The sequence below is a fragment of the Prionailurus viverrinus genome, chromosome D3, assembly GCF_022837055.1.
Source record: "Prionailurus viverrinus isolate Anna chromosome D3, UM_Priviv_1.0, whole genome shotgun sequence".
In the NCBI taxonomy this organism is placed as follows: Eukaryota; Metazoa; Chordata; class Mammalia; order Carnivora; family Felidae; genus Prionailurus; species Prionailurus viverrinus.
In genome coordinates, this window is record NC_062572.1 from 36,143,069 (window position 1) to 36,162,351 (window position 19,283).

Sequence of the window (19,283 nt, forward strand, 5' to 3'; positions counted from 1 at the left end):
TCAGAGACAGAATCATGCCGTTGTACCTAGGTATGTCATGATGCCTAATTTGCCAAGAATTATAAGATACAGCTCGATTTCAGGGATGACAGTAATGAAAAAATGTCCCAAAGCCACATGAAGTGCCATCAGTGACAAGTTACACTCCAGTTTCAGAAATTTTAAACGTGGGAAAATGTGTGGATGGAATATTTGGAATATGGTAGTTTGTACCTTGGTGCGTGCGTGCGTTGATCTTTCCATGTGCTTGCCATCACCCCCACCCCCACCCGCCATGGGTGCACAGTGTCCATGCAGCGTGGCCTCTGTCTTGCAAAGACTTTACGCCTTTTGTGGTTCCTTGCTCGCCTCCGGGTTTAGTCCTGTGATTTTACAAGCAGTGCCGCACTCGTTGTGATTATGTGTGGCATTGGCTTCTGGGACTGTAGATTTCCTAGGTCAGATGGTGTACGTTCTTTTTCTGTTTACTGAAAATAAAATTGGTGTTCACGGCATTGTGAAACAATCTTTTAACCACTCCTGTAGAGATATTTTCAAGTTAAAACAGACTGTCTCATTCTTTTAATGAATTTATTTCAGTTTTAATTTACTTAAAAATTTTTTTTTTATGTTTATTTAATTTTGAGAGAGAGAGACAGAGACAGTACAGTGTGTGAGCTTGGGAGGGGCAGAGAGAGGGAGACACAGAATCCAAAGCAGGTTCCAGGCTCCGAGCTTTCAGCACAGAGCCCGATGCAGGGCTGGAACCAACAAACTGCGAGACCACACGCTTAACCGACTGAGCCACCCAACGCCCCATTTTACTTTTAAAAGATTTATGAGTTTACGTAGTTCAGAATTCAAAAGGTTCAAAGGCAGTCAGTGATAGTTCCTTCTCAGCTTTTCTCGTCTATCCATTTGGCTGCCCCCAAAGCAACCAGTTTTGCATTTCTTTTGTATATTCTTCCAGAGCTGCATTACATATATGTGAGCAAGATTGTGTATATGTCCTTCTTTTCCTCACGTTTATACAGATGGTTAGATGTTTATACGCTTAAAATTTTTATAGATGGGGTGCTTGGGTGGCTCAGTCGGTTAAGCCCACTTCGGCTCTGGTCATGATCTCACTGTTTGTGGGTTTGAGCCCCGTGTCAGGCTCTGTGCTAATAGCTGAGAGCCTGGAGCTTGCTTTAGATTCTGTGTCTCTCTCTCTGTCCCTCCCTTGCTTGCACTCTCTCTCTGTCTCTCTCTCAAAAATAAACATTAAAAAAATTTAAAATAAATATTTATAGATAGTTGCTCAATTCCCATCTAAAATTGGAAATTTTGGTGGCGTTTTTATAAAAATGCATGTTGGTAATAGTGCACATGAATGCCTGTTTTCTCACATGTACTAGGTTACATCAAACTTTACAGTCTTTGCAAACATTACAATCTTTGGGATGTGCTGGTCTTTTTTTTTTTTTTTTTTTTTAATTTTTTTTTTTTCAACGTTTATTTATTTTTGGGACAGAGAGAGACAGAGCATGAACGGGGAAGGGGCAGAGAGAGAGGGAGACACAGAATCGGAAACAGGCTTCAGGCTTCGAGCCATCAGCCCAGAGCCCGACGCGGGGCTCGAACTCACGGACCGCGAGATCGTGACCTGGCTGAAGTCGGACGCTTAACCGACTGCGCCACCCAGGCGCCCCGAGATGTGCTGGTCTTTTAATGTTTCTTTTAAATTTAGTGATCAGTTCTAATCATCCTTTGGGCTGTTACCAGTTTTAAGATCTTAACCATTTTTCTTCTAGGTTTGCTTTTGTTTATTTGTGTATTTCCCTTAGCATGTTTTTCTTACCTTTTTTCAGTTAGTAGATACCTAAAACTTTGAGACTGGGTTTTCCTCTGTTAGTTGAGATGCTATGTTAAATTCATACATTTAGGGCACCTGGGTGGCTCAGTTGGTTGAGCATCCGACTCTTGATTTTGGCTCAGGTCATGATCTCAAGGTCGTGGGATAGAGTCCTACATCGACCTCTGCACCGAGTGTGGAGCCTGCTTAAGATTCTCTCTCTGTCTGTCTCTCTTTCCCTCTTCCTCTCTCCCGGTACTCACGCGCACGCTCGCTTGCTCTCTCTCTCTCTCTCTCTCTCTCTCTCTCTCTCAAATAAAACAAAAAATTTAATAGATTTAAAAATATGTTTGCCTGATTTATGTCTACACTGCTAAAATGAATCACTGTGGTGTCTCTCTCCTCATTAGGATGTTGTGCCTCAGGCTCTGTTAGATCAGTATTTATCTATGACGGACCCCTCTCGTGCCCAGACAGTCGACACGGAGATTGCTAAGCACTGCGCATACAGCCTTCCCGGCGTGGCCCTGACGCTCGGCAGGCAGAACTGGCACTGCCTGAGAGAGACCTATGAGACACTGGCGTCAGACATGCAGGTGAGCAGGGCAGCTGAGGAATAAGCACAACGTGCATGGATGGAAGGCGTGGTGATTTTCCCGTCAAGACCTACTAGAATTTCTGTCCATGGTCCAGCAGATACTTGGTGTTATGGGATAATGGGCCTGAGCTTAGAAGTCATACCAAAGAGGTTTCTTTTTGTACGGTCCACGTTCCACCGTTTGGAAATTATCATCACAGTTACGTGCCGAAGTTCCTAACTTACAAATGTGTTGCTGTCTGAAGTTGATGTATAGATTCATTCCAGACATAGTGTTGTAAATGGCTGCTTTGATTTTTTTTAAAGACCTTAATAGAGCTGTATGAGTCGTGTTAGCACTTCTGAGCTCTGGCCCTGGGTCAGGGAGCGTTGCAGTAATAAAGGTGGGAGAAGTTCTGTGTGTGCTGCGTGCTTGTGTGTGCACTTGTGCACACTTTGTCCAGACCCACACGCTACCACCACCACCCTCCCTGAAAGAAAATGAAATGTGAAGTGTTGACCCGGGTCATCTTGTCTGGATATCTGTGTATTTTTTGTGGCTCTTTTCCCAGATTTTGTTGACTTAACTTCCCCTGCCATTAGGTCTGGTTTCTGTATTGTACACCAAAATTTTGCCCCTCTTGCACAAAATCTGTTCCTTCAGTGAAATTTAATCTCTCGGTTATTAAGAAAGCAGTCTGGTTAGACTGATTTATGCTGCGATATGAATGAGTTTCCTTTAAATGTGTTAGTAATGAATGCATTTTTCAAGGAATCGTGCTGTTGATTAAGCAAGGTAGGAGTTGAAAGTAATCTTGAGAGAACATAGTTTCATTTCCTCCACTGACCTAGGAGTTTAGGAAGCCAGGGTCCGGGTGAAGTGACTTTATCCTGTGTTCACACGCTTCTTCACTAGTAGAACTGGGCAGGGGCCACAAAGGCCCAATTTCCAGAGTGCTGGTGGTTTTCCATCATCAGTCCACAGACCTTTCAGGGTTCCTGGTGACTAGGAAGGCCCTAGATGGCTAGGGCTTCATGCCTTCTCCGTCCCCTCCACTCCATCCGAACACCTCTGCCTTCATCTGCTTGATGTGTTGAATGTGGGCACAAAATTTTATTTCAAGAATGGGGTCTAGAGTGCTTGCTGTAAATAGCTTCTCCCCAAGCAGAGTGTTTTAAGGTAAGTAACAAAGTAAACATTTTACAATTAAAACAATGTGAAGAAAAACATGTTTTTAATGTAAATTTCCCTACGTTTTCCTATTCTTACATTTCCTTAGTTGTCACTTCCTTAACAACCAGTTTTATTACTATTTTTTAATCCAAGATAGGCTGTACAGGAATCAGAAGGGGAACAGTCAAGCGAGGATGATGGATGTGGGACACATCCGTAAATCGGGCATCAGGGGTTCAGAGAACTACAGAGATTATGCCATTAGTGATTTCCAATCATTTTTCCCTTCGTAAATGGAAGGAGAGAATACGTACTGTGCAGGGCTTTGAAATGTTCTCAGCCAGTTTTTGATACATAGCATACATTTCAAACTGAGGATCTATTACTTCTATTACTTCCGTTACTTCAATTCTGCTTTAGTTGTTAGAGATTGGTAACGTTCCGATGTTAAGTTAGCCTTCATGTACTGAGAGTGAAAGCACTCAGTACTGTGTGCTTCGCTTGTGAACGTGGTCCTCTCTGTCTCTGCAGTGGAAGGTTCGTAGGACATTAGCCTTCTCCATCCATGAGCTGGCAGTTATTCTCGGAGATCAGCTGACGGCTGCAGATCTGGTTCCGATCTTCAATGGATTTTTGAAAGACCTCGACGAAGTCAGGATAGGTGTCCTTAAACATTTGCATGATTTTCTGAAGGTAACTTTTAAATTATTCTGCATAAAAACACACTAAAGTTCCACTGTGGACTGAAAGTTTTGATTTTCTATTCCCACCAAGATGAAGTCTCTGTATGTTCATGCGTCAGAAAATGCAGCCATGAGTTGATAGATGTAATGACTTAAAAAAAGAAATAGTCCTGTTCTCATCACTTTTGCTGGTGTTCTTTTAATTTTTAATTTAGAATATTTACACCAAATCTCATTTCTAAACGGTGTTTTATCATGACTACAAACACTTGTACTTCCCCCCCCAAATTATTGAATTACATACAATTCAGTAATAGAATACATACATACAATTATTGAAAATACATACAGAAATTCCATGAACATTAAGTTTGGAGGCTTTGTGATATTTTAGGAGTCCAAAAATTTCCCAGTAGTCTTCAGTCCTTTGGTGTGGATCTCTGGCCTTGCAGATGAACAGCTGTCGTCTTAAAAATTGTTAGTCCTGGAATACTGTTGTTTTTTAGACTTTAACCTTGAAATGGGCTCTTGTAGTTTGAGGTTTTGAGGTACAGAAGTACTGTAATCCTGCTTTTAAAAAAATTTTGATACCGTGGTGTTACATTTTATACAGATCACACTGAAATTTCTCTTGTCCCAGTAATGTCCTTTATAGCTTCCCCCGCTAAATATCAGAGTCCAATCAGGAATTGCATGTTGAATTTACTTTTTTTTTAAATGTTTATTTTGAGAGAACAGGCGAGCAAGAGCGGGGGGTGGGGGCAGAGAGAGGGGGGAAGAGAGAATCTCAAGCAGGCTTTGCACTGTCATCGCAGAGCCAGATGCAGGGCTCAGTCTCACAAACCATTAGATCATGGCCTGAGTCAAAATCAAGAGTTGGACATGTACCTGACTGAGCCACCCAGGTGCCTCTGCATATTGAATTTAAATATTGTATCTCTTTAGCCCTCTTCAATCTAGAACGGTTTCCCTGACTTTTGTCTTTATTGTCATTGGCATTTTTGAAGAGGCCCACCTGTTGTTTTCCAGAATGCTCTCAATTTGAATTTGTCTGAGTATTGATACACCGTGAGACTCAGGTCACACAGATTTTCTTTGCAGGCACATTGCCTGTGTATCCTATCAGGAGGAACATCATCACTGGTGATGCTGACTCTGGTCACTTGATTATGTCAGCACGTTTCCTCTGTTGTAACAACCTTTCACCTTTGTGATTAATAATTACTTGGTGGGAGGCACCTCCGTGGCTCAGTCGGTTAAGCACCTGACTTCGGCTCAGGTCATGATCTCACGGTTTGTGAATTCGAGCCCCACGCTGGGTGAGTTTGAGCCCTGTGTCGGGTAAAACACAAGCCCTGCTTTAGGTAAGCCTTGCTTCTCTCTCCCCCTCTCTCTGTCCCTCACTCACATGCTTGTTTGTTCTCTCAAAAAGATAATAAAATAATTTTAAAAATAATAATAATTACTTGGTGGGGTGAGTCTTTTTCGCCCATGTCTCTCACACAGGGCTTTTGCATCTGTGCATCTATACATGGTCCTTGCCTAAATCAGTGGTTACTGTGTTGGTTGTAAAAATCTGATTTTCGATTTTTATAATTTCTCCATTATCAGTTGGCATTCTCATGTAAAGCTAATCTTCCCCTTCTCTCCCTCCCTGTTTTTGGAAGGTTTTTTAGTGTGTGAACTCCAGATTTTTTTTTAACTCTATTTTTTTTAGATATTTTTTTCTTTACATTCCTTGTCTTCTCCCTCCCTCCCTCTCTCTCTCCCTCTCTCTCTCTCTCTCTCTTTTTCTCAGAATTCTTTTCCTATTTAGTGTAATCCATTTTTGTCCTTGGTTGTGAACATCAGCTTGGCTACGAGGAACCCCTGAAAGCTGACTTCTGTGCCCCTTTTGATCTGTGCCCTCACATTTAACCACATCCTTATTTCCAGGCCCACCTCTGAGGACTTCCTCTCCCCTAGTCCCGAGTCAGCTCTTTCTCCAAGGAGCCTGGTATTTAGAGAGTGGAGAGTGGTATTTAGAAGCCAAGACCCAGGCACTGGATATGCACACTGCTCCCATAGTGTCATTTCCTTTACTTTTCAGGGGACAGACAGGAGCTGGGGGAGTGGCGGGGGAGGTGGGGGGCTTTTTTTGGTTTGTTGTGTTTAAATTATTGAGTTCATCTCGATCATTCAGCTTCCCGTCCCATACGATTTCCTCTCCTTTTTCCACATCATGTTTTTTCTTTCCTTTCATGGTAAAAAACTCTGTTCTTAACATGAATATATTAAGTCGTTTGCTCAGTTCTACAACATACATGAAGTAGTTTCAGAATTACTGCACCAATAATAATTCTGACATCAACTCAATTCAGTAACATTCAAGATTTCCTTCAGCACTTTGTCCTTAGAGCATATCCCACAAACATGTATAGTCAGAGTACTTCTTTCTATGTGATTCTTACCTGTTTGATGTACAGTTAAGTTTGCTTCTGTTGGTATCACATTTATGGTTTTCCCCTTTGCTGACTATAAACCTACTTGACCATACCTGTAGAGCAGTTACTGGGATAAATTCACTCTTTTCACTCAACAAATACATATCGATTACCTACCATGTGCCATCACGGTGCCATCCGCTAGGTTCATATATCTGAGGAGGAGCACATTATTGTCTTCAAAGAGTTCGCAGTAACAAGGGTGTCCAGTGAACAAAGTGGGTCATTGCTACCATAAAGCTGTGCGCAAGGTGCTGTAGGGTTCAGAGGAGGTCACACGTGGCCCAGGGAACAAGTATTTCAAAAGAGGGTAAGACTCTTGGTGGTAAATGGGATTATCAGGGGAAATGAACAGTTTTTAGAACAATTAGATGTACCTACTATATCTGTTCTCCTTCAGAAGAATTAACTATATTGTTTATTGTAGTCGTTTTCAAGCAGTGTGATAAAAGTAGTAATGCCCATATATTGTTTTAGTGCATATTTTCATTTTGTCACTTCAGCTTCTTCATATTGACAAAAGAAGAGAATATCTTTATCAACTTCAGGAGTTTTTGGTGACAGATAATAGTAGAAATTGGCGCTTTCGAGCTGAACTGGCTGAGTAAGTTCTAACAATTTATTGGACTATAGTTTGGAGGGATGTTTACTTCCTATTTACCTTTTCTAGATTTGTTCATTACTTTGAGTAGATACAAATGTCTGTCTGATGTTCTATTCCTTTTAATATGTCTTGAAATGCAAGTGTTGACAGCAGTGAATTTTCTCAGCTTTTTTTTAAGCCTGTTTCACCATTTATTATTATTATTATTATTATTATTGTGATAACATACACATAACCAAATTTGCCATTGGTGAAATGTAGTAGGTTCAGTGTTATGCAACCATTACCACTCTCTGGTTCTGGAACATTCCATCTTCCCAAAAGGAACACCATACCCTTTCCCAGTCATTCCGCATCCCTCTCTGCCCTCGACTTCTAGCAGCTGTTAACCTATTATGTATGGATTTGCCTGTTCTGGACATTTCGTATAAGTGGAGTTTTATCACATGTGGCCTTTTGTGTCTGATTTCTCCACTTAGCATAATATTTTCAAGATTCATTCATGTTGTAGCAGGTGTCAGAACGTTATTACTTTTTGTGACTGAATAATACTGCATTGTGTACCACTTTTTAAAATCCATTCAATTGATACACGTTTGGGTTGTTTCTACTTCTTTGGCTGAAGTGACTGGTACTGCCCGTAATATTCAAATACAAGTTTTTCTGTGAACACCTATCTGTCTTCAGTTATTTTGTGGTGGATTTGCTGGGTTATTTGATAATTCCGTTTCATTTGCTGAGGAGCCACCAAACTATTTGCCACAACAGCTGTACCATTTTACATTCCTATGAGTAATGTGGTTTAGTTTTACCACATCCTCCCCAACACTTGGTATTTGCCTTTTTAAAAAAGATTATAGACATTATTATAGTGGGTGTGAAGCAGTGTTTTATGGTCATCTTAATTTGTATTTCCTTAATGACCGGTGGTGTTTAACACCTTTTCATATGCTTGTTGACCATCATATATAATCTAAAGAAATGTCTGTTCAGATCCGTTGCCCGTTTTTTAATTGGGTTTATCTTAAGTTGGGTTAAGTTGTAGGAGTTCTGTATATGTTCCGGATTCCAGACTTCACTTGCATTTTTAAAAGATATCTTTGCTGGATATAGAATCGGGACTGCCAGGTTGGGTTGTTGTTTGTTGTTTTCTTCATACCTTAAAGGTGTCAGTCCACTGAGTTCTGGCTTGCCAGGTTTGGACTGTAAATAGGCACACCTCTTCTGCCCTTAGTGTGGAGGGTTGGGTCCATCTACTCAGGAGCAAGCTGGGTTTGGGCTTGTTGTTGCTGTGATTGCCTTCGGTGCAGGATACGCTTTGATTCTTCTCGCCGGGGCCTGCCAGTGCCTTCTGCTGAGGGTGGGGACTGGGGTGCCAGGGGGCCTTTTCACGTGTTAGCATTCCTCCCTCAGCTCTCGTGCACCCCTGCAAAACGGGTGGGTCTCTTCCCTTCCCCTGGCTGTAGGCTGCTGTGAGGACGTGGTTGGCTCGTGCTGGAAAAGGGAGAGAATCTTGGTTATTTGGGGAGGCCCTGTGTGCCGGGGCTTTCTCAGAATTCTGCCCTCTCCCTGTAACATCCAGTTTCTGCCTTGCGTCTGTGGTCAGTGTTGGGCAGAGGCTCCTGCCCCTCCTCAGCAGAAGGAGACTTGTGCCTGTTATCAGTGCAGGGTCTCAGCTCGGAAGGTTCTCTACTCCTTTCCCTGGAATAGAGTTTGCTCTTCTCCTCTGCCCCCAGCTGCAGTGTCTGCCTGCACCCAGGCGTGGACAGGCTCTGCTGCCCCTCCGTCAGCGCCTTAAGGCTCGAGCTGGGTAAAGAGAAGGACCCAGGAGGGGAGTGCGCGGGGTTTGATGCCTGTCCCCCAACATGTGTCAGTCATTTCCTGCCTGCTAAGGGGCCTCTCCACTTTGCTTACCTGATGCCAGACTGGCTCATGTGGTGTGCGCCCAGGGAAGGGAGGCCAACAAGAAAGATTGCAGTGTCACAAAATAAGAGTTGATAAGTGTGCCCCTGTCCTAAGGATTTATGTTTGTGTGTATACACAGGTACATTGGTCATCGCTGCGTTATGTATATTCATGCCTCTAGCTTATTCCCTGCCGACTACAAATGTAAATAATCTTAACCATAAAACCTGAAAGGCAAAAGTCTCATTCGTATCTGAGGTATTTCTTGAAGGGCATTGTTGCGTCCACTCAGAGTAGCGTCATGGACACTGTCAGTCTTCAGGTCTCGCGAGACATAATAGGAACACTCGCTAGAGGTAGAGGACCTCTTCACTTCTTATCCCTCGTAAGCCTGCCATTGCCTTCAAAGCTGCTCAGAGCCTTGGCAGTTCCACACCAGGCTACCTGATGCCGCCAGAACTTCTTATTTAGAAAACTGATTTATAGGTGGAAGTATCTCAGTATCTGGACAATACCTGTGGAAAAAACATGTTCCGTGTCCCATTTGAACCTACTAGGAAATGCTTTGCTCTGTGTCAGTCCCTGCGGACACAGAATGCCGCAGTTGTCTCCCTTACATTCAGAAGGCAAGAGCTACTTCTTGAACTCGCATAGCGTTTAGATGCATTTCCAGATACACGGAGACTGGAAATAACTCTATGCATGAGAGACCACACTAATCATGAGTCTTTGCATGCACTTGTCTTACAGGCAAGTGTCCAGTGGGACAGATGATTTACATGATTAACCTGTTTTCATTTATTTATTTTAAAATTGTAATTATATTTTTATTTTTATAATTCATTTTTATAGACAGCTGATTTTACTTCTAGAATTATATAGTCCCAGAGATGTTTATGACTATTTACGTCCCATTGCTCTGAATCTATGTGCAGATAAAGTTTCTTCTGTTCGTTGGATTTCCTACAAGTTGGTATGTGTTAAAATTTTTATAATTTTAGAACAGCTAACTATTTAATAAGATCTTAGAAGCCATTCCTCACTTGTGTGTGTTCACCCTGTTAGGTCAGTGAGATGGTGAAGAAGCTGCACGTGGCCACGCCACCCACGTTTGGAGTGGACCTCATCAATGAGCTTGTAGAAAACTTTGGTAGATGTCCCAAGTGGTCTGGTCGGCAAGCCTTTGTCTTTGTCTGCCAGGTAAGTGAAGACTTACCCGTTTGTGACCCCTTTCTCTATCTAAAGCTAAGTTTCTTCTTTCACTCTTGGCCTCTCAACACCTTGTTTCTTATCCCTGCGGAACAGAGTTTTGCCAGGTGGCTTTTCCACACGATCACCTGTTCCTTGGAGTTGGGTGTCTGCCTTGCCCATCCTACAGCCATCCACTAGAGGGTGCTCGGGGTCCACGGCCCATGGCACACGTATGCAAATGAATGTGACTGCACACTCCAGGTCTGCGTGGAGCCACTTAAAAGCTGTGTGTCTGCAGGGGCTTAAAATTTTGTCATTTTTGTTTTGAGTTCCCAGGTGCCTGGAATATTGGTTTGAAAGGAAGTAACTAGGGGCGCCTGGGTGGCGCAGTCGGTTAAGCGTCCGACTTCAGCCAGGTCACGATCTCGCGGTCCGGGAGTTCGAGCCCCGCGTCGGGCTCTGGGCTGATGGCTCGGAGCCTGGAGCCTGTTTCCGATTCTGTGTCTCCCTCTCTCTCTGCCCCTCCCCTGTTCATGCTCTGTCTCTTTCTGTCCCAAAAATAAATAAACGTTGAAAAAAAAAAATTTAAAAAAAAAAAAAAAGAAAGGAAGTAACTAAAATCTGTAGCACTTAAGCTGTCACTAAAAGATAACGCTAGCTGGTATTATGGTTTGATAGACTAACTTGGCAAATCTAAAGCAGCTGTTTCTCTTCCCTAGACTGTCATTGAGGATGATTGCCTTCCCATGGACCAGTTCGCTGTGCACCTGATGCCACATTTGCTAACCTTGGCAAATGATAGGGTTCCAAACGTTCGAGTGCTACTTGCAAAGACATTAAGACAGACCCTCCTAGAGAAAGGTGGGTGGGTAGGTGACTGTGTTAGGAAAACCGTACGTGGCAGGGAGGAGGTTCGTAGACTACATGGATAGATAAGTCGCTAAGCAGGAATATTGTATGTTCATAGGCAGAGTCTAATAAAAGAATATATTTGTAAATTGTTAATGGAAGTTCCCCCTAGAAAGGACATAGATTAGAGAACAGGGACTTTTCGCCTTTCTACTCTAGTTGCATTTATTTTATAATTGCAAACTTACTGTTTGAAAAATTGGATACTCACTTAAGACATTATGAAAAATTACCGCCTTTAGTCGGCCCCCATTGACATCTGTTACTGTGTTTGGAGCTAGGAGGCATGTTTGTGTTTCCCCCTCCTCTTCATTAGGGGAAAGACAAATGCCCCCTAGGATTTGCTTTGCTGCAAATCCTAATAAGCTGCTCAGGATTTCACTTGTTTTATTGTAATCCTCCTAAAATACCTAATAAATATCATTTAAATGCATGAACTCATGAATGAAGCACAGAAAGAGGTTTATAATAGGTTTATAAGAATATGGGTAAATGAATAGTGTTTCTTTTTTCTCCTTTAGAATCCAGTTAAATTGTTTAGAGCAATTATAGGGAAATGGCTAGAGAAGACTGGCTTTCAGTCTGCATGTATGATTGGTATTTGGGGTGTTTTTCCTGAGCGAATGAATAGCTGTCACAAGTGTAAGTTTTAATATATTAGCTTAGCACCGCTCAGCCTTTTAGTCCATTCTAAAAACAATCAAGATGAACCTTCTAACTCTCTTACGTTTGGGGAGTCTTTTCATATCACACAAATCAGTTTGGATTACTGCGTATAATTCAGCATGGCTTGTGTTTATACTTGGAGAAGTTAGGGTTATGACAGAGAACGTAGTGTACTTATACTTGATAAAACTGACATGTCCATAAAACCGATTTCATTTGTAATCTGCCCTTTGCATTTCCAGAATATTTCTTAACCTCTGCCAGCTGTCATCAGGAGGCCGTAGAACAAACCATCATGGCTCTTCAGATGGATCGTGACAGTGACGTCAAGTATTTCGCAAGCATCCATCCCGCCAGCACCAAAATCTCTGAAGATGCCATGAGCACCGCTTCCTCAACCTACTAGAAAGCTTGAACCTCGGTGTCCTCCTGCTTCCTAGGGAGCCACAGGCTGACAGGCGCTCCACACGTGTGTGATCTGGGACAGCCTCTGGGAGGAGGAGAGACCTTCCTCTCTTGCAGACTTAATTGCAGGTGCAAGTTGCCTACACTGATACCAGGGATTTTAAGAGTCAAGAGAAAGTACAGTAAACACTATTATCTTATCTTGACTTTAAGGGAAAATAATTTCTCAGAGGATTATAATTGTCACCGAAGCCTTAAATCCTTCCGTCTTCCTGACTGAATGAAACTTGAATTGGCAGAGCATTTTCCTTATGGAAGGGAGGAGATTCCCAGAGACCTGCATTGCTTTCTCCTGGTTTTATTTAAATAGGTGGAGTGGCAGCCAGAAGGTGGCTGTGAGCCGGGATGCAAAAGAGACCTTCAGTATTAGCCCTGTTTCCACGCAGGCAAGGACCTGTCGGTTCTGTGGCCCTCTGCCCAGTCCGCCCTAAGTGTGAATAGTTTTTGACGTGTGTAAATGGGAAAGGAGATTTTCGGGGGTTTCTCCTAAGGGCTTGATGCTAACACTAAAGTAGAATCCGATTTTAACTCTTAAATGCAGCATATTGCTGTGCACATTTACAGAACGTTGGCCAAGTATCTGTGTCCTGATTTTCTTCATGCTGGTCATGACCTGAAGGAGTTTATTGGCACGTGTGCTGTGTGTCAGGTGTTTTTACCTTGATCACGACCGGCTGTGAGGTGCGGCTTTCCTTCACGCGCTGCACACGCCTGTAACCACTCTGGGGAGTGCTGCCGTCTTTAATCATGCTGTTTAACCTGTTGTGGCACAAGTTCTCTTGTCCAAATAAAATTTATTAATGAGATCTATAGAGAAAGATGTATACACTTCCGATTGTTTTCTAGGTGTCTGCAAATCCAGTCTGTGACCTGTAGCAATGATTTAGTATAAAGTGGGGAAACTAGATTAAAATATTTGTCTTTTAAGTAGTTTAGTAATTTCTTTGCCATCCACACCTGCCACCCAGGGCCGGGCTCTGCTCTCGGCAGACAGCGTCGTGCACCGGGCGCTTAGTGCTGAAGCTGTTTCCGGGAGAACATTCGGAGCCTCTGTGTTTCCGAGGAACAGGATAGTGAAACCCGCTCGTCCGGGGCAGAGTGGTCTCGCGCTCCGATGAGAGCACTGAAGTGCCGCGTAGAAATGTCCGTCCCTCTGATGGGCCCAGGTTGAAAGACCTTCGGCCCGAGTCCCTGCGGTGCCTGCGTGGGTGAGCTTTGGTTTTGGTGACTCGGCTGCCAGGGACTCCTCAGGGTTGCGGAAGCAGGACAGGCTCCCTTGAACCTTGTGCGTGGATCTGGGAACGTGTGGGCCGCTTTCTGTACAGATCATTACAAAGAAGCCTTGTGTTCCTTCACTCTCACGTTAACATCCCAGGATCGTAAACGTGAGCGAGTTCCACTGAGACAGAGGAGGCAGGAAGTACGCGGGTGGCATGTGAAGCGGGTGCCGAGTGCCGGGCTGTGGAGAACAGGAAGGTGATGAGGGGTCCGTGGGGCCTGGAGGGCGATCAGAGCAGAGATCGGAGGAGGGTGTGGCCTCGTTTGATGTAGCCGAATCTCTGGGGTGCATGTTCGCTGATGCTAAGTTCTGGTCATACACTTGGCCCCCTAAACTTTCCGGTGCACAAACTACACCTGAAATTGTACAACTGCTGTAAGTGTACAACTGCAGTTCTACACAAACAGCAGCGTTTTCTTTTAAGCAGTGGCAGTAACAGCATGTTGTGGGGTAAAGAACTTGAGCCCAGGGTAAGCCGACAAATGCAGCAGCCAGTTCTTCCTCGTGAGCCTTCCTGCTGCTGCCCGGTGCCGCGCTGAGGAACAGCAGCAGGTGCCCTGGGGGTCTCCAGGTGCCCCGGGGCCACGCTGGGATTCCACTCACGTCCATGGCAGTGCGTACAGAAGCCACCTGCACTGTTGAGCAGCGACGACAATGAAAGCAACCCGGTGTGGATAATCATTCAAGATAAGGAAAAGGCTGCAGGTGTCACCTCTTCGGTTCTCAACCGTATTTAGCCCCTGCAGTGGGCTGGCCGAGGTGTGGCTGGTCCTGCTCCGGGGCGTGATGGAGAGCGGTGGCCGGGTCCCCAGGACAGCAAGGGCGCCCTCTCGGCTGACAGGATCTCCTAAGGGAGAAGAGTGGGCTTCCAAAGGCTGCACAAAACCAAGCAAATGAGTAAAGTTGACGACTCAGCAGTTCTTTGAAATCCTTGAGGCAAAAACTACAAACCAGTTAATACTCCAACTAATTTCATAAGAGAAAAATGAATAAAATAGTAATAATCGTGTCCTCCTAGGTATTTAACGTGGGGTGGCCAATCTTAGAAGATATTCTGTGATCCTAGGACTTTTGAGGCAGGTCGACAAGGTGAAGAGGAAAACTATTTTTCAAAAACTAGAGCTCATTACTCAGCCAGTACAGTTGGTCATTGCCGGGCGCGCCTCCCGTCCTCGGCCCTCGCCTCCCCCACCAGGCAGGCTGGGAGCGTGCAGCACCCCCTTCTTCAGCCTCTGCCTGGCGCTCGGCGTCATGGTGCCGCACCTGACCTTGGCTGCCCCGCCCCTCGTCTGGGAGAAATCAGTGGGCGAGCTTCTGTGAGTTTTCAGGGCATTCCTTTACCCGGCCCCCAGGTCACCAGACTTATTTGCGTAGTGGAATTTTGGCTGTGATCTTTGTCCTTAGGTCTTGGAGGTATTTCTGTGGTGCCAGACCACTCATTTTTCTGGAACCCTCTAGCTGAGTTGGCAAGTGCTGAGTTCCTGAGATCGTTTACCATGCACATGTCCTGTGAGCTGCCCAAGCTGCCGGCACCCTGTCACGGAACGTCCGTCCAGGCGATTCTTAGTTTGCCGGGCAGGCAGTCGGGTGCACGGTGTGTTACTGATCCTTCCCACGCCTGTCGGGTCCGCGCCCCACTGCACATTGGGTGAATCTGTTTCCTGGCAGATTGGCAGCTGAATACGCCCAAGGAAGCAAGTCGAGAATCTGCCCTCTCCGGCGTCAGGGGAACACGGGTGTCTGAAACGGCAGGCGTGGCATATTTGGGAAGCCTCAGGGAGCAATACTTCACAGACACAGCTCCAAGGAGGGAGTTTCGAGAGGGGGCGGCGGCGTTTGAAAGTGACCATCTATAGGAAAAAGCGCGGCTCAGGCTCTGGGACGCACGCGATTGTTTCCTTGTATGGTAATGTTTCCGTGCAAGATTCCAGGAGACAGAAGGAATGAGTGATGGGAGGAAAAGGAACTCCCAGCAACTTGAAACCATGCAAGCGGCCTCTTTACGATTAATAATCTTCTGACTCAAACCAGAGGAAAAGAAGGTGAGTCTGGAAATCATGTGAGTAAGCAGGACTCTGTGGTTCTGTTGTATTTGTGAATTCCCTCTTGAGCCTTTCTAAAGTCCTCATACCAGGTGGAGAAGGTCAAGAGCAGGGCCACCTGGAGGGGTCGGTCATTGGAGGAGGATGGCCGGGAAGGAAGGGGGCCCGGCTGCACCCGGCACTGGGACCTGCGGCCAGCAGGGTGGGGACCCTGCGTGGATGGAGGCCAGGCCCTTCCCTCTTGGTGTTCCTGACGGTTAAGTGACCTGGATGAGTCCGAGCCGGCAGAGTTCGCATACCTGCTGCTCACTAGGAAACCAGGTGGTGGTTTAGGTGAGGGTAGGGTAGGGGAAAGAAGCCCAATTCTCCGATTCCCCCACCAGAAACCCCAAATCTGAGGCCGTGTGATCCTTTGCGAATGAATGTTTTGACCCAGGGGAGGTGTTGGCCTTAGAACATCTGCCCGTTCGTGAACACAAAAATTCGAACAGTGACCCGTTTTGGTGAAGGAATTTCTGCAGTGAACTGCATCAAGGCCAAATGAATTCTTTCATCTGTTTTCTATAGAGAGGAAACTAGTTTTAATCTTACAGAAACTGTTTTCCTTAAGCATCCTTTTCTTAGAAAGTTGGACGGCGAGCGTCCCATTCAGGGATCAGATTTTATTCCATGCAGCGTTTTACACCGCTGTCACAGGTTTATTTCCAAGGCTTATTTAAGTCCAATGTTCCCGATCTAAACGTGGCAAGATCAGATACTTGGAGTTTCTAGTCAGAGAGTGTAGCCTCTGAATCTCTCAGCCTGACCAGCTGTACTTCGTGTCACGATGCCAGCAGTTATTGACTGGATACAATGCACGTATTGGGTCGTGTCTGTCGGTGTTCGTGAGGAAGCCGTGAGCGGTTCTCGTCGGGCGGCCGAGGAAACTGTCACCGCTCTTGTCCCTGAGAGATGGCGGAGCCTGGAGCTCGCCGGTAGCCCAGTGCCCTGGGAAGGTACGAGTTTGGGAAGGAAAGTATCCGAGGACAGGAACGTTACCTACTCAGGCACGGACAGGAGGAAAGCGGGCCAGCTTCTCCCGGGGCACAGACAGTCTCGCTTGGCTCGCTCTTCTCTGTTCCAGGGAGGCCGTGCCCACTGCCATTTAACCTCTGGTGCCGCCACAGCAGGGATTTGCCCCCTCGGCGGGACACCCACCCTCCCCCTCGCGGGAAAATTCTCAGTGCGGTGTGGTCCGTGTGTGTGCATCGTAAGGCCGCCAGCTGGCTTGTTTTGGACAGCCATTTATTCTGAGGTTTTTCTGGCGGTTTTGTTTGGTTCTGGCTTCTAAATATGGCTGGTAGGGGTGCCTGGGTGGCCCGGTTGGTTCAAGTCCGACTCTGGGTCAGGTCGTGATTTCACGGTTTGTGGGATCGAGCCCCACGTCAGCTCTGCATGGAGCATGGAGCCTGCTTGGGAATCTCTGTCTCCCTCTCTGCCCCTCCCCTCCCCTCCCCGCCACCCCCCCACCCCCCCGCCGCCGCCTTCCGCCTTCAAACATTAAAAAGAAAAGGGTTGAGTATTTGATACTTATAGTCGGTTTCCTCAGTTGGCAACCAGTGCATTCATGTGTGTGGCAGTGCCCACGTGGTGCCTGGCCATCAGGCAGGCGTCACGGCCACAGTGGCTGCAACGGCAGCACCAGACACGGCTGGTAGGCGAGCCTGAAGCCCGGGAAGAGCCAGCCCTCCGGCAGGTGACCGGGATCGGCGAGGGTCAGCCAGGTGCAGGATGGCGGGACGGGGGGGGCTGTGTCCTCCAGTGGCCCCAGACTGTTACGCTCGCCTCACCCACCGTCTTCCCGTCTGCTGCCTCCTTCTGTACATAAGTCCGCCCCCTGGTGATCAGACCGTGAGCTTGCTTGGCGGGGCTCCCCGCTATCTTACATTGAAGGCAAAGAGCCAAACGTGGTCAGTCCTGATGCGTCCTTCCCTCCCCAGTTCCACCTACTTGGTAGCGTCAGCACTTCCCGCATTTTCTCCGCGTTTCTTCAGTACACCGAGGCCCCTCTGTTCCCCTCAAGCAAGAACGGCCCTGGCCTGTGCAGCACTCAGGGTCTCAGGCGTGAGCAGCCCCGTCACTAGTTAGCGCACTGAGGTGGGCTGACCAGACAAAAAGTAAAAATACAGGAGAGGAGAGAAAAGCCGGGACACCCTTATTCAAATATCTGTCACTGCTGATATGAAAGTAAAACGGAACCAGGACGTCTGCACTTCAACGGCAACCTCACCAGAAGGTCAGCCTAAGTCAAAAGACCGAAGGCCCGGGAGCGAGAAGGCATCACTCCTCAGGGGGCTCTTCCGCCCGAGGAGCTGCCCTCAGACAGACGTGCCTGGGTGGCCCCGCCTGCCAGTTCACGTTTCATTCCAGAGAACTCGCCACTCCTTCCGTGCTGCTGCTCCCTGCTAAGGAAGCAGACAGCAGATGTCACCGAGACCATCTTAACAGCAGCAAATGGTAGAATTTTCGGTGCGGCCTTTATCCCGAGGCTACAGACATGCTCCTGAAGAGGCAGCTCTTGCTTGCTCTAATTGGAATCCTCAGCAGTTTCCGGCCTGTGGGAGCTGGGCACTCCAGAGAATTGAGCCCGTCTCTCCCTCCCCCGGGTCTGTTTTGAGGCCATCGGAACTGGGCCCAGGATGCCTTCACAGAGGCTACTTCATTCCCTCTGTCTCAGGGGTGTGTGGTGACAGCACACGCATGCTGTGGAGTCACTTAACCCCCACATCACCAAACCGAGACTCGGCTTAAAGTTTCAGCTTCTCCCAGAAACGGAATTGTAAGGTAGTGGACCCAGGCCGTCCTGGGAAGACAACTTTGCAGTAACTGACCTGCTTTTTTGGCCCGTTACAACTTCTTTGTCCCTGCTCGCTGCAGCCTATAAAATCTCACTTCGTACAGTTCCTTAAACTCCCTTCTGTCTACTAGACGGGGTATTGCCTGATTCAAATCAGTTTTTGCCCCCCAAAATTTTTAACAAGCCTCAGTTTGTAACTGTTCTGGTGTCAGATGTGGGATCTGAAGGAGACACCCATCAGCCCCCAGGACCAGTGAGGAACCAGGCATAGGTACCCATCGAGCCCCTTGAGCTTGCTGCTTTCTGGTTGCTTGGAGATGGTGGGTAAGTCCTTCTTAGCTCCGGCCCTTGCAGTTTTTGCTTTGTGAGCTTTCAGGCTTTGAGCCTCTCCCCCCCATCCCCCCCACCCAGATTGGGTTTGACTTAACCAGAATGGATCCAGATTTCACTAGGTCCAGCTTGAAAACTGGATTGTATCCAAGGTCAGACTAAGTCCAAGTTGGAAACCGGACTGGGTCTGGGGTCGGACTAAGTCTAATTTAGCGGGACTGGGTCCTGTGAGGCCTCAGATGAATAAAATCTGCTGTGAGGCTGAACAAGCAGGTTTACCTTACCGAGGATAATCTCGAGTTACATAGTGGCCACAGTGGACAACT

At 46.4% G+C, this 19,283-nt stretch overlaps 1 protein-coding gene across 6 annotated transcripts in view; it reads left to right on the forward strand.

Annotated features, from left to right (window-relative positions):
- Nucleotides 1-13,284, forward strand: part of PPP4R1 (protein phosphatase 4 regulatory subunit 1) — a 64,118-nt gene extending 50,834 nt beyond the window's left edge. For all 6 annotated transcript variants that reach the window (XM_047828796.1, XM_047828794.1, XM_047828792.1 and 3 more), the window contains 7 exons: nt 2,224-2,409; nt 4,096-4,257; nt 7,234-7,334; nt 10,092-10,212; nt 10,305-10,439; nt 11,150-11,291; nt 12,248-13,284. In XM_047828796.1, coding sequence (XP_047684752.1) covers nt 2,224-2,409; nt 4,096-4,257; nt 7,234-7,334; nt 10,092-10,212; nt 10,305-10,439; nt 11,150-11,291; nt 12,248-12,411 — 1,011 coding nt within the window. In that variant the 3' untranslated portion in view covers nt 12,412-13,284. The remainder of the gene's footprint in view (nt 1-2,223; nt 2,410-4,095; nt 4,258-7,233; nt 7,335-10,091; nt 10,213-10,304; nt 10,440-11,149; nt 11,292-12,247) is intronic.
- The last annotated feature ends 5,999 nt before the right edge of the window (nt 13,285-19,283 follow it).